The sequence below is a fragment of the Conger conger genome, chromosome 5, assembly GCF_963514075.1.
Source record: "Conger conger chromosome 5, fConCon1.1, whole genome shotgun sequence".
Lineage (NCBI taxonomy): Eukaryota > Metazoa > Chordata > Actinopteri > Anguilliformes > Congridae > Conger > Conger conger.
The window spans coordinates 24,660,829-24,675,439 of NC_083764.1; the positions used below are offsets into that span (position 1 = coordinate 24,660,829).

The 14,611-nt window shown below is 49.7% G+C and overlaps 1 protein-coding gene across 2 annotated transcripts in view; it reads left to right on the forward strand.

Moving 5' to 3' along the window:
* Positions 1-14,054, forward strand: part of LOC133128373 (apoptosis-stimulating of p53 protein 1-like) — a 32,206-nt gene extending 18,152 nt beyond the window's left edge. The window contains exons 7-19 of one of the 2 annotated variants that reach the window (XM_061241822.1): positions 1,014-1,188; positions 2,796-2,980; positions 4,260-4,400; positions 5,361-5,541; positions 6,061-6,195; positions 6,732-6,862; positions 7,323-7,791; positions 8,370-9,127; positions 9,405-9,539; positions 10,323-10,456; positions 10,828-10,994; positions 12,289-12,488; positions 13,041-14,054. In XM_061241822.1, the coding sequence (XP_061097806.1) occupies positions 1,014-1,188; positions 2,796-2,980; positions 4,260-4,400; positions 5,361-5,541; positions 6,061-6,195; positions 6,732-6,862; positions 7,323-7,791; positions 8,370-9,127; positions 9,405-9,539; positions 10,323-10,456; positions 10,828-10,994; positions 12,289-12,488; positions 13,041-13,082 (2,853 nt within the window). In that variant the 3' untranslated portion in view covers positions 13,083-14,054. The remainder of the gene's footprint in view (positions 1-1,013; positions 1,189-2,795; positions 2,981-4,259; positions 4,401-5,360; positions 5,542-6,060; positions 6,196-6,731; positions 6,863-7,322; positions 7,792-8,369; positions 9,128-9,404; positions 9,540-10,322; positions 10,457-10,827; positions 10,995-12,288; positions 12,489-13,040) is intronic. The other variant, XM_061241823.1, reaches the window with a different exon arrangement.
* The last annotated feature ends 557 nt before the right edge of the window (positions 14,055-14,611 follow it).

Below are 14,611 nucleotides of genomic sequence, written 5' to 3' on the forward strand. Positions count from 1 at the left end.
AGTGTATAACCTCCACTGTTCCTGGACAGTCTGTCTGAACATGCTGCAGTATAGTTATTACTAAAGCTTGCACTGCTAATACCCCCATATCAGCCCACGGTGGGAAAATAACTTTACCCTGTGTGTGTCGATTTTCTCAAAACATGATTTTGGACGATATTACAGGACTATCATTCCAAAGTGCATAGTCATCCTATCATCATGAAACTTTGCAAACCTTTACTCCATATCCAGGAGAGTGTTTCAATAATTTTCTTGTTTTAAGCTTTAGGGGTGAGTAAAGCATCACAAATCTCATTGTTAGATCCTGAAATTGTATCATTTTTCTTCATGAAAAATCAGTTAATGAAAAATGACTATTAGGTACTGGTGGGAGAAAAAAAGAATAATGCTCAAACATCTCTTATTTAGAATCTGAAAGATATCTTGGTACAGATTAATTTGTAATTTCCACCATCTTGCATAAAGTATGCAAATGAGCTAATTTACATATAGTGTCAGAATTTATCTTTCCAAGTCACCTCATGATAATTGAAGTATGTACCTCTGAAATGATCTGGAAGACCAAAGATGCATTTTCGGTGGAACATAACCTTAATGAGACTTTCTGTACACGCCGTATTCCCGAGTCTGAACGCAGAGAAGCACGTGCCATATGGTATGGGGGTGGCGTAGGAGGCTTCTCGAGGCTGTGCGAGACTTGCTAAACGGAACATCTGCGCTGCGACCGCCGGCCGAGTTTTTAATCTCGCCCAGCCGATGCTTCAGACAGTCAGGTTATCAAGTCTCTCTCTCTGACAGTCATAGCCCACGCACTGAAACGAAGGCATTCCTCGGGGGTGCTGTTGAACTTTTCTTGAAGGCGGCCATTTTGACTGCGGGTGAGGAGGGAAGGTGCTGAGAGCTAGCAGACGGGCGAGTTATCTCGCTGGCGCTCCAGAACGGAGGGGAGCGCTAGCGTTGGGAGGGGTGTACCAGCTCTGAGGAGGGGTGGGTGTTTGTTTTGGCCGCAGGAGCAGCGTCTGCGGTACCTGAAGCAGCAGGAGAGGAGGCAGCAGCAGTCGGAGACGGAGGGCGAGAAGCTGCAGCGGCTGAAGGAGCGCGTGGAGAGCCAGGAGGCCAAGCTGAAGAAGATCCGCGCCATGCGGGGCCAGGCCGACTACAGCAAGGTCACCAACGGCAACCTGTGTACGTACAGACCCCAGCCCCTTTCTGAGAACCTTACTGAATTTACTGATGTCCCTGTATGTACAGACCCCACCCCTTTGAGAACCTAGTGCATGTACTGACCCTCCTCTTTACTGACGTCCATGTGTACCTACACACCCTGCCTCTTTTACTGATACCCCTGTCCAAACAGACCCTGTTCCTTTACTTGTGTCGTTATGGGTGTCTAGCGCATTCCTGTAAAATATGCGTGCATGTATCTGGTTGTATGCAGGTAAACTCTTCTGTATCTGGTTGTGTGCTGATATCTGGTTGTGTGCTGATATCTGGTTGTGTGCTGATATCTGGTTGTGTGCTGATATCTGGTTGTGTGCTGATATCTGGTTGTGCGCTGATATCAGGTTGTGCGCTGATATCAGGTTGTGCGCTGATATCAGGTTGTGCGCTGATATCAGGTTGTGCGCTGATATCAGGTTGTGCGCTGATATCAGGTTGTGCGCTGATATCAGGTTGTGCGCTGATATCAGGTTGTGCGCTGATATCAGGTTGTGCGCTGATAACAGGTTGTGCGCTGATATCAGGTTGTGCGCTGATATCTGGTTGTGTGCGGGTATGTGAGCGTGTATCTGGTTGTGTGCTGATATATGGTTGTGCGCTGATATCTGGTTGTATGCGGGTATGTGAGCGTGTATCTGGCTGTGTGCTGATATCTGGGTGTATGCGGGTATGTGAGCGTGTATCTGGTTGTGTGCTGATATCTGGTTGTGTGCGGGTATGTGAGCGTGTATCCGGTTGTGTGCTGATATCTGGTTGTGTGCGGGTATGTGAGCGTGTATCTGGTTATATGCGGATATGTGAGCGTGTATCTGGTTGTATGCTGATACCTGGTTGTGCGCTGATATCAGGTTGTGCGCTGATATCAGGTTGTGCGCTGATATCAGGTTGTGCGCTGATATCAGGTTGTGTGCTGATATCTGGTTGTGTGCGGGTATGTGAGCGTGTATCCGGTTGTGTGCTGATATCTGGTTGTGTGCGGGTATGTGAGCGTGTATCTGGTTATATGCGGATATGTGAGCATGTATCTGGTTGTATGCTGATACCTGGTTGTGCGCTGATATCAGGTTGTGCGCTGATATCAGGTTGTGCGCTGATATCAGGTTGTGTGCTGATATCTGGTTGTGTGCGGGTATGTGAGCGTGTATCCGGTTGTGTGCTGATATCTGGTTGTGTGCGGGTATGTGAGCGTGTATCTGGTTATATGCGGATATGTGAGCGTGTATCTGGTTGTATGCTGATACCTGGTTGTTTGTGGGTAAGCTCCCGTGTATCTGGCTGTGTGCTGATATCTGGGTGTATGCGGGTATGTGAGCGTGTATCTGGTTGTGTGCTGATATCTGGTTGTACGCGGGTAAGCTCCCGTGTATCTGGTTGTATGTAGGTAAGCTCCTGTGTATCTGGCTGTGTGCTGATATCTGGGTGTATGCGGGTATGTGAGCGTGTATCTGGTTGTGTGCTGATATCTGGTTGTACGTGGGTAAGCTCCCGTGTATCTGGTTGTATGTAGGTAAGCTCCCGTGTATCTGGTTGTATGCGTGCCTCTTCCTCACGCCCCCCGTGTCCTGCACCAGCAGCGGAGATGGAGCACATCAACGGCGTGTTCCAGGAGAAGCAGCAGGAGCTGCAGGTGGCCGTGCTCAAAGTGGACCAGCTTACCCAGCAGCTGGACGACCTGCGCAGGGGCAAACTCACGCTGGCCGGGCAGGTGACCAGCACGGCTGCTCTGGAGCTGCGCAAACTCTACCAGGAGCTGCAGGTGAGCTGCGTCGCCTTGCCTCGACAGAGACCATGAAGAAAGCCTGCCTCAGTGGCGTACAGTCCAGTCCACGTCTGGGTCAAATGCGTTATTGATTTGGATTCAAATACTTTTCTTTGTTTTACAGAGCTTGTCTGGTGTATTTGAACCTATTTCTATTTCCTGTATCCAAATTATACAGCACGTTAGCAGGGTAGTCTCATCATATCTTAGCATGAGGTTCACTTAGGGGGTTCACTTAGGAGGTTCAGGGGCGACATAATCAATTATCAACATTATCATTATCAATAACATTATGTTGCTAGTTTCCTTTCATAAGGAAATTATAGTTGTGCTTTGATCTTAACTTGGCTAGCTAGCTAGCAAAAATTATAATTGGATGAGTCAGTGTCCTTACCTTCGCTATCGATCATAGTTGATATACTAAGTCAGCTAAATTCAGTCTCCCAAGATGAGCGTGTATCATGGAGGTAGCTATGGTAAGAAACATCAATGTGTCGAAAGTGGGGGCACGGTCTCTCAATCATAGATAATTGACTGTTCTCATTACCACGCCCAGACAGTTTCGGTGAACCTTTATGGTGGGAAATTTAGACTTAGAAAAACAAGTTCTAAAATGACTGAATTAAAGCAATTATGAACATTTGATTTATTGTTGCCTAAAGACGACTGGCAAGTGTCACATTCAACCACCATGTTACTCCTTTAAAGGATAACTGTGGTAATTTTCATTTTTTGGGACAAAGACCCATTCTGTCTTCATTTGCTGCAATTTTAGATTTGGAATCTCACAACTTTAAAGGGTATTTTTATACATTTTGGTTTCACCATGTAGAAATTACAGCAGTGTTTATACATAGTCCCTCTATTTCAGGGCACATGGCTTAACAGGTGTTTATAATTGCAAAGCACAGGAAAGTATTTTAACCCGAAACTATTACATATTCAACCCAGATCTGGTCCAGTCAGGGTCTGTTTTCCTGGAGGCCTGCAGGGTTTTTTTCAGTGTGTTTCAGCACCAAAATGCCATAGTTTTGGGGGCAACAATAGCACAGGAGGTAAGAGCAGTTGGAAGGTTGCCGGTTTCAGTCCCTCTGCCCTGGTTGTGTCAATGTCCCTGAGCCAGATTCCTTAACCCCCAGTTTCTCCCAACAAGCTGGTCTTTGCCGTGCATGGCAGCCTGTCTCCGTTGGTGTGCGAGTGTGTGTGAATGTGTGAACGAGAGGTATTAATTATAGAGTTTTTGGATAAAAACTGAATGTTATTCTCTTTCCCTCAGATCCGTAACAAACTGAACCAGGACCAGAACAGCAAGCTGCAGCAGCACAAGGAGCTGCTGAACAGACGCAACACGGAGGTCACCCTGATGGACCGGCGCATCGCCGAGCTGCGGGAGCGCCTTCAAAAGAAAAAGGCAGAGGCACGTCAGAGCAAGAGCGCTCCCGTGTGGCTTGGAGGGCTCATTAACAGAACATATCTAAGGGGGCAAAACCCAATTTTACATGGGCAATTCCACAGTAACTGACAGATATTTGGGTGGTAAAGCCCAACACATAATAAACTGATAAGAGTTCTCCTTGGAGTTATAAATGCATGTGTCAGTCTTTTATGTAGCTGTATTGGTACTTTACCACTCAAATATCCGGGAGTTGTAGTGTAGTATCAGTGGAATCGGACCCTCCCCTATCTCCATTTATAGACTAATTGCTTTCAAACTTGATCCAGGTTTTTTGTATTAAAACCTGAAAGACCTTTAAGGGATTTTCACCGCAGAACAACATTGATCTCATTTTACTGATCGAGGCATAACTGATTAATTATCTCTGTGTGGCTGGCCAGAGCAGTCTCTCTTCTGAGATATCAGCAGCAAAAGGTGCAACCTTTGGTAGAGGTATAACTCATGCGCAGTAGCTTAGGACCATATCACGGCCCTGACTACAGATAGAGAGCAGGTTGAAGGGTAATTTTAATCAGGAGCACAGCTACTTTTCTACAGGTAAAAATTAATTCCATAGTGGAACCCCCCCTTTAATTGTCTTTAAATAGAAGACATTACTGTGCCAGCATAGAAGGCACAGGTGGCAAACTCCAGTCCTGGAGGGCAACGGTGTGTGCTGGTTTTCGGGGTGTTCTCGGCACCAGCTACTCCTTTAAGTCGACGATTGGCTAAAGAATCGACGCCTTTCTCCTTTCAGCTGATTGAAAGGAAACTACAAAAGCACACAGACACTGTGGCCCTTTGGGGGATGTAGTTTGGCACCCCTGATATAAGGGATGTGAAGATGTAAGACCGGCAGGCTTATACTCGCTCTCGGTCAGAGGGGAGCAAAGAGAGTAGGTGTAAGTTGTGACTGACTGCTCTTGTCCCCCTCCCTTGCAGCTGAACAGGATCACCGGACCCCCCTCTCCCCAGCCAGCTGTGGGGGGCTCAGGGCGTGTGGCAGCTGTGGGGCCCTACATCCAGGTGCCCGTGCCCACCCGCCAGGACGTGCCCCCCGAGCCACTCAAACCGCAGTCTCTCAGCGTGCCCTCTACCGCCGGCCACGGCCACTCAAAAACAGGTCCGTGTGCGTCGCCGCCTGTATACTTAGACATAAATACAGACTCGTGTGTGATGCATGCCTAGAAGCACACATGCATGCACATGCACACACATACACATGGACATGCACACACATACATACACTGACACGCAAACACGCACGCACACACACGCGCGCACACACTTCATCTCTCATACACACACACACACACACACTTCCTCTCTTATATATACACACACACACACACACACACACGCCACCTGCTATCTGCCAGTAGCTGTACAGCTCTAAGCCAGCCTCTGCCTCAGTGCTCATTTCTTTCTGTTCATCAGCTGCTCATAGCGTCTGCTTCCTATGCTGCTCTTTTCACGCTTTAATTTTCCTGTTTTTTTTATACTTGTTTCCTTCTTCCTGTACCTTTCCTCCTGTAATTTCCTGTCTATTGTATTCTTCCATTTTCCTTCCCCCTCTTCTCCCCTCCGTCCTTGTGCTCTTTCTCGACGTTGCGGTCCTCCGGGGCGTTGCCCGTCGAAACAGAGACGGACGGGCGCGTCCTGAGAAAGCCCCCCACGACATGGAAGGTGTCAGATTTAGACATCGTAGTGGACCCCCTGTTGCCGTCCTCTCCCGGGGTGCCCTCTGGGTCCGATGGAGTGTCCTCTGAGCCTGCAGGTGCGAGCGGAGGGAAGCGGGGCCCTCGCTGTACCCCCTGCGGGACCCCTGATAAAAGGCACACCCAGCAAAACGTGCAAAGGGAGCTGCCTTTTATTAGAAAAACATTAAACAGTTATCATGAAGCACGTTAGCCAAGCTTGCCAGTGGTATGTCAGGCTTGAAGACTCTTGTGGGGGTTCAGTTTGGAGCATGTGCAAAGGGCTTCAATGGCTATATCAGTAGGCATCTTGGTCACCCATTTGGCATGCAGTGGGTGCTTCCTGTTGAAAGTTTAAAGGATTGGCTGGAAAAGTAGAACAAGCAAGTCTCAATAGAAGCAATTCTCTTCAACAAAATACGAGCTGTGCGTGTTTTTCATGGTATAAAGCTTGTATGGTATAAAGGACGTTGACCTAACACACGGCCGGTGATATAGGCTGTAAGCATGTTGGCTCAGTTTTCTGGTGCCATGTGTGGGTGGAGCCGATGGCACTCCCCTGCTATAGGCTGGTGTACAGCTCACTCCCTGACTGTCTTAACCCCTCCCTCTTCAGCCAACGAAGGCGATTGGCCCACTCTAAGCAATGGGCCGCCCTTAATCAAGCCGCCCGATAGGAAGGAGACTAACACAGACGGAGCCACCAAGCCGGGCCCCCCAGTCCCCACGACGACTCCACCTGACAAGGTAACCCCCCCGTTCTCTGTTACAGTGAGGTCCGTAAGTATTTGGACAGTGGTACAATTTCTGTTCTTTTGGCTGTGTACTCCAGCACATTGGAATTGAAATGAAATGATGAAATTTCGGTTACAGTGCAGACTCACCTGCAATTTGAGGATATTTGCATCCATATTTGTTTCAGATTATGTGGGTGTATTCAAGCGCTTCCTTAGCTCAGGTATAAGAGAGCTTTCAGCATCTAGTTTTGATTCTAGGCTTTTGGTCTGCTATTGCCCTTTGTCAACATGAGAGTTGTGCCAATGACAGACAAGGAAGCAATTATGAGGCTGAGAAATACTAAATGAACATCATGAATAAAAGAGGGCACTACTGACATTGTTGCCTTGCTGTGGGATGAAGCACCGTCCAATGAGTTTGGAGGCATTTGACTGAACTTGAGCTGGCTCCTCCCCCTCTCTCTCCTCAGAGCCTCGACTCCAGCAGGCCCGTCGGGCTGACACCTCCCTCCCAAAAACCCCCGCCCCCTCCTTACGGCACCTACCCCTGCACGAGCGCCCCGTCCTCGTCTGGTTCCGGCAGCCCCCGGGAGCGTCGCCGCGACAGCCTGCCCCGCCCGGGCCCGGTTTCGGCCAATCCCGCGTGGCAGCGGGCTCCGCCCCCCACCGGCTCCTCCTCCCAGCAGATCCAGCAGCGGATCACCGTGCCCCCGAGCCCCACCTTCCAGCCCCCCTCCCCTCTCTTCCCCCCCGGCGGGGAGAGGCAAGACCCCCTCCTGGCGGCCGCCGTGCGCCCCTTCATCCCCGACAAAGGGTCCCGGCCCCAGTCCCCCCGGAAGGGCCCCCCCAGCATGAACTCCAGCTCCATCTACCACATGTATCTGCAGCAGGCCGCACATAAGGCACACCCCTTCAACAGCAAGTTCGCGCTCAAAGCGGGTGAGCGATCCCCGGCCGCCATTTTACACCAGATGTCGTGACCATTGTGTGTTGTGTCGTGGCATTGTACGGTTCTACCTGCATTGTTTTGAGATATTGTGCTTCAATGATACGACAGTGAATGAACTTCAAGCAGATACGATCTTGAATGTTTGTCAATTTTCACACGTATTTAGACAAAGAATTCTAAGGACTGAGTGTCTACAAGGCCAGTCCACACCAAGATCAATAACTATATGTTGTTTTAAAAATCGTGGTTGGCAGAGCCTGCACCACCACTGTGGTGACAATGATAGTGACAAACGCTATCATTGGGATCATTTTCAGGCAATTTTTTTTTCCAGCTGCATAAACACTGGCAGCAAATTAAAATCCATCCAAAATTTACAGGACGTCATGTTTTGAGCCATGGGTTCCCTCTGCAACGGGAAATTGCAGAGGGAACCCATGGCTCAAAAATGCTAACTCACTGAAAGATTTTAGAACGACAAACTCCTTTTGCCCTTGTTTTACCTGCATCGGCATCATTTGGTTCCCTGTATAACCCCACTGTGCCGTGTTTTCTCCGTTCTGCGCAGTCTACGGGAAGCCAGTCCTGCCCGCCGCCTCCTCCATACCCTCTCCCCTGCCCTTCCTGCAGGGGGCGCCAGGCGCAGGGCTTCCGGAGGAAGGGGCGGAACGGGAGGCGGACGCTGAGGGCCATGTTCCGGGGCCCGGTGTGGAGAACATCCCCCGCCCGCTGAGCCCCACCAAGCTCACGCCGGTGGCACACTCTCCCCTGCGTTACCAGAGCGACGCCGACCTGGAGGCCCTCCGCAGGAAGCTGGCCAACGCCCCGCGGCCCCTGAAGAAGCGCAGCTCCATCACGGAGCCCGAGGGGCCCGGGGGCCCCAACATCCAGAAGCTTCTATACCAGCGTTTCAACACCTTAGCGGGGGGCATGGAAGGGGCGGGAGGAACGCCCTTCTACCAGCCGGCCAACCCTCCGGAGTATCCCGGCCCCCCTCCGGCCGCCCCCACCGACGTGGAGAACGGGAACGTCGCCAATGCCAACCCGCCGCCCGAGTACCCGGGCCCCCCCGCCGAGCCGCCTGGCTCGGCCGCGCCTCCCTCGCCCGGCTCCTCGCTGCCCCGCCCCTCGGACGGCAATGACAACCAGGTGCTGGCCCCTCCCCCCCCGGGGCAGACCCCCGGCCCCGCCCTGCTGCCTCAGGACTCGGTGGAGGACAGCAACAACAACCCCTCTCTCGCCGCCGGCCCCCCCGACACGCTGCCCAGCCCCATCCCCGAGGAGGAGGGGAGCCCGCCCCTCGCCACGCCCTCCTCTCAACAGCCTGTGAGTTATGCCTGTAACATACAGCAGCCTGTGAGTTATGCCTGTAACATACTGCAGCCTGTGAGTTATGCCTGTAACATACTGCAGCCTGTGAGTTATGCCTGTAACATACTGCAGCCTGTGAGTTATGCCTGTAACATACAGCAGCCTGTGAGTTATGCCTGTAACATACAGCAGCCTGGAGCCTAGTGGCTACGTATAGTTTGAGCCCCCTATTGGCCAGGAGAATAGAACTACAAAATGTATAATTTGAGCCCCCTCTCTTGTCCCCGTGCAGAAGCGCAGTAACCTGAAGAAGCCCGAGTCTGAGCGCACAGGCCACGGCCTCCGGGTCAAGTTCAACCCCCTGGCCCTGCTGCTGGACGCCTCGCTGGAAGGGGAGTTTGATTTGGTCCAGAGGATCATCTACGAGGTGCGGTGCCCGTCCTGTACTCTGCCACCCTGTGCTGCTCTGCCGTCTTGCTCGGTGCAGTGCAGCTACGATCTGTCATACATCGTTTCACCCTATGCAATGCTGTTCCCCTTTGTTGTGTTCTGCTCCGCTTTATGCAATACTGTTCCATTTTGTTTTGTTTTGTTCCTCTTTCTGTTGTTCTGACCAACTTTTGCGCTGTCCTGTTCTACTTTATTCACTGCTAGTCCACTGTTGTTCTGCCCCACTTTTTGTTATTCTGCCCCACTTTCTGTTCTGACCCACATTGTGCTGTTTCTGTTATGCTCCATGCAAACGGTCTTCCATTTTCTGCTGTCCTCTTCAAAAAATATTTTTGCGATGCTGTTCCTCTTTGTGTTCTTTCTGTCCAACTCTTCTGTTCTGTTTTGCTCCACTTTGTGTTGTCCTCTCCCAGTTTGTGCTGTGCTGTTCTGTTCCACTTTGACAGAAAAAGCAGTTATTTTCTACTGTACTGTCCGCCCATGGTACTTTCCTTCCCTCAGTGACGTCTGGAAGGTTCAGCTCAGGCAACCACAGTTTGTTTGTTTTTTAGCTAATACATTGCTATCTATGGAACTGAGCTAGCTAGTTTGCTAAACCCATCGCGAGCAGTTTTCTAGTTCTACAAGCTGCTGCATTCCAGGCTTCACCGAGGGAACAAAAGTACCTTTGGTATACTGGCCCTCTCTGTGTGGCTCTGCGCTGCCCTGTTCCATGGTGTGTGTGTTTGTGTGACCAGCCTCACCAGTGTGTTCTTCATAGGTGGACAACCCCAGCATGCCAAACGACGAGGGCATCACCCCACTGCACAACTCGGTCTGCGCCGGCCACCACCACATCGTCAAGTTCCTGCTCGACTTCGGCGTCAACGTCAACGCGGCGGACAGCGACGGCTGGTGAGGCTCGTTTCCCAGCATTCCTTTACCGTCTAAGCCCCATGCCTGTGGCATTTTCCTTCCTTTAGCGAGGCCTGGACTGCAGTTGCTGCCTCCAAGACTGCAAATAGCAGGTCGGCCAGCAGGTTTAGCTCGGCCAACCACAGATGTTGTACATACATTGGAGAAAAACCGCCTGAAGTATTTTTTATCAAATCTATCTATATCTATGTTTCTAGCTAGCTAGCTAACATGTTGCTATTAGTGTTCTAGTTCTAAAAGGCTCTTCAAGGCTTCACTGAGGGAAGGAAAGTACCTTCGGCTACACCCATTTGAGAGCATGGTACGCATTCTGTCCGATGACCGAGCCTCCTCTTGTGTCGTTTGTGCAGGACACCCTTGCACTGCGCTGCCTCCTGTAACAGCGTGCACCTCTGCAAGCTGCTGGTGGAGTCCGGAGCCGCCATCTTCGGCACCACCATCAGCGACGTGGAGACGGCCGCCGACAAGTGCGAGGAGATGGAGGAGGGCTATGTCCAGTGCTCCCAGTTCCTCCGCGGTAAGAGGCTGTGTGCCAAGTGGGGCCAGTCAAGGCCTCTTAAACCCCAGGATGGGTGGAGAATGGGGGCAGTCTATAACTTAGTGCAGCGGTTCCCAAACATTGGTCTGATGTGACCTCAAATGAATATACATGACCCCAGTGTCCACGACTATATGGGAAATCTACCATAAGCTCTCCTGCATCATTGCATTATTATAGTTGGGTTGTTGTAATGTTACACATCTAGTGGCCTACATTCATATACTCAGTTGATTGGATAGCAAGATGGAATACTGAAATTTACTGTCAGGGATAGGCTCCACAGTGTTTTCAAAAATGTAAACATCAGCTGTTTGGCATTGTGTTGCCATAGAGACAACAGAACCGTTGTCGCAGACTTTGCCCAATTATAATTGCAAAACCTTGTGCGACACTTAAGTTTTCATCACAAGGGCTATGCAGCGAGTATAAATCTGGCCTCAGTCTCATCAACTAAGTCACTTTAGATAAAAAGATCAGCTCAATCACTGTAATGTAATGTTACATGTCATTAACCACCCACTGATTTGAAAACTCCTGGAGGCACAGTGGCCTTGAAATTAGATGCCGAGATCTAAAAATACTTTCTTAATTTATTGCTTTCACTAGTCATTGATTGAAACTGTGGTGGTACGAATACCATTGTAAAGCTTAGACCCTTCAGTTTGATTTGAAAATAACCCAGTCTTAATCAGTACATCTTTATTTCTTTATTTCAAGCTTTGAACCATGTCTGTACTTTATATACTATTGGAGATAATGGCCTGGGGGCATTCTTCCAAAAAGCCTTGGGTCGATTCTTCTCTCCCTCCACCTCAGCTCAGGTCAGTGGTCTCCAACCCTGGTCCTGGAGGGCCACCTTAAAATCAGCATGCAGGTAACCACTTGAGGTTAGTTTGTAATCTAGTGCTCTAAGTGATTAAGTGCAGGGTACAACGAAAACCAGCTGACCCTGCAGCTAGGACCAGGATTAGAGACCACTGACGTGGGTGGTGGTTGAGGCGAGTTTCCCCCCTCATGACTGTGTAAATGCTTAGTGGCATTTATATAGCGGTTTTCTCACTCAAACTGTGGTGTTTTAATATGGACAGTAAAATATATTGATTGGTTCATATAACAGTGAAAACCATGGTTGCTACACCTATTTTGACGTTAGTGAAACCTTACTCCTCCTTCACTTGCAAAGAGGAGAGGTTGGCAGGAGAATGAAGGGTTGAGTGTCAGTGTAAGGCCCTGGGCAGGCATTGTGACATTCCTCTCCTCCTGCCCGTAGGTGTTCAGGAGAAGATGGGCGTGATGAACAAGGGGGCGGTGTACGCGCTGTGGGACTACGAGGCCCAGAGTGCCGATGAGCTCTCCTTCCAGGAGGGCGACGCCATCACCGTCCTGAGCCGTAAGGACGACAGTGAGACGGACTGGTGGTGGGCCCGGCTCAATGACAAGGAGGGCTACGTGCCCCGAAACCTGCTTGGGGTGAGAAACTTCACCCCCCACAGATACTCGCAACACAGGACTTAAACAGCAGTGAATTATCTCCTTCACCATTTCAGTCCCAAGAGTGCCATATGACACTCAAGCATAACTAATGTACTTTAAAATCCAGAGAATGCCATATGGCACTCTCTACTTCATACCTTTTCAACCGATCGAAATGACTGATATACTATTGTTTTGATAGCCCCTAATAAAACCCTCCTAAATTCTCTCAACTTTCTCAATTTTCTCAACCAAAGCGTGAAAAGGATATTTCACTTTGGTCTATTTTGTGGCGCTTACCCCCATTTCATTTGCCTAAGGTGAATACTAGCCATCTCTACCGACCGTTAACGGCATCGACCCAAGTTTCCCATTTGTCCAGCTCTCAATTAAAATGGGTGTAGGCTTCACAAAACTACTTGTTGTACCAAAGGTGAAAAATTATGTAATTACGATGTTCTTATCGAAACATTATAATACTGATGTAACAATCACTGCTGGTAATTGAAAGCATCAGTGTTTCACACTGAGTTTTCTGTCGCTCTGCAGCTGTACCCCAGGATTAAACCACGCCAGCGCTCCCTAGCGTAAACCTCCCTTTCCCCTGCTGCCCTCCTGGTTGAAATCCTCGACTGCAACGCTCCCGTTCCTACCCGCACCCCCGGTCCTGCTGTAGATCTCCTCGGAGCCTCAGGGAGGCGCCATCTAAAGCGGCAGCTCATCTTGGACACGTACGGGACGGGACCGAAGCTTCCTCTTTATTTCAGGGCCGACGCGCTACCTGAGCAGAAAACAAACACACTACACATTTCTGACCGCTCCTGACTCTTTAACGGAAAAGAACTCGGCGACAAAACGGAGTGCTTTTTCAAAGGTGGTTACGGGGTTTCTTCGACCGGGCTGAGATAAGGTGACTGTCGCCTGAGACGTCTCATTGACCGTCGTCGGGAGGGACACCCTCGGAGACCATGGATTTCGGGGGCTGGGCGTGGTCAGGTGGAGCACGAGCATGAGCATCGTGGGTGGGGTGGTGGTTTATTTATTTTTGGGGTAGCTCTGTGGGGCAGCAGGATGTGGCAAATAGGCCTGATTTCTCTCTCCCGATCCCTCTGGGTGTGAACGGCTACTGATCTTTTTTCTTTTTCTTTTTTTTTCCCCCCCACCCCTACATGTGCACTGATTGGACCTTTCGGGCAACCACGGGGCATTTCTTCAATCAAACTGGCTGTCGTAGAGCTTTTCCTATCAAAGCCGGTGTGCAGATGTCCAAACATTGTATATTATTACACTTTGGATTTGTTTTCCTTCTTGCATTTCAACCCACCCCCCCCCCCCCAAACCCTCCCCCTCATGTTTTTAGTCTTGTGAATGATTACCTCTCCAAGCAAATGCTTTAAAGAGCTGAGCCTCGAAATAAACTGTAAATACTGTGGTGACGGCAAGATTATTGTCTGCTGCTGTGGAAGGCGAGAAGGAGTTGAGCGTTTCTGTACAACGTGAAGATGTGGGACTTTTGTGATCTGATCTGTAAATGTACACAGTAAAATGATTCCCCCAGAACAAGGTGAAGTCCTTTTTGTTGAGTGTGTTTGCTGTCTCTTGTACGTGTGGCCTTTGCTTTCTAATAGCTGTGGCTGGTTCTGTCTTGAAAAGCAAAATGGTCGCACAACATCGCACTTGCCAGTACTGACAATATTGGCGGCTTTGGTTTGGCTGCTTGAGGGGGCAGCCTGTAGTCTAGTGGCTAAGGTTGAGTGGGACTTAGAAGGTTGATGCTTCAAGCCCCGGCATAGACACAATAAGATCTGCACAGGTGTTGGGCCCTTGAGCAATGCCCTCCAGGGGGGATTGTCTAATCGACTATGAGTCACTTTGGATAAAAAGCATCAGCTAAATAACGGTAATATACTATTTCCACATTCCAAATTTAAAGTCCACAATTTTTATGTTTCTTTCCACATCGCTAGCTGACGAGTAATTAGGATTGTGATTTTCTTCTGTGCATGTGTACAAAAGATGTGCCATGGATTTGGTGGGTCAGTGAAGAAATGCTATACTGAACCACCCAACTGTGGATAGCATTTAAATTCTATAATCTATAATCTTAGCCGCCACGATAT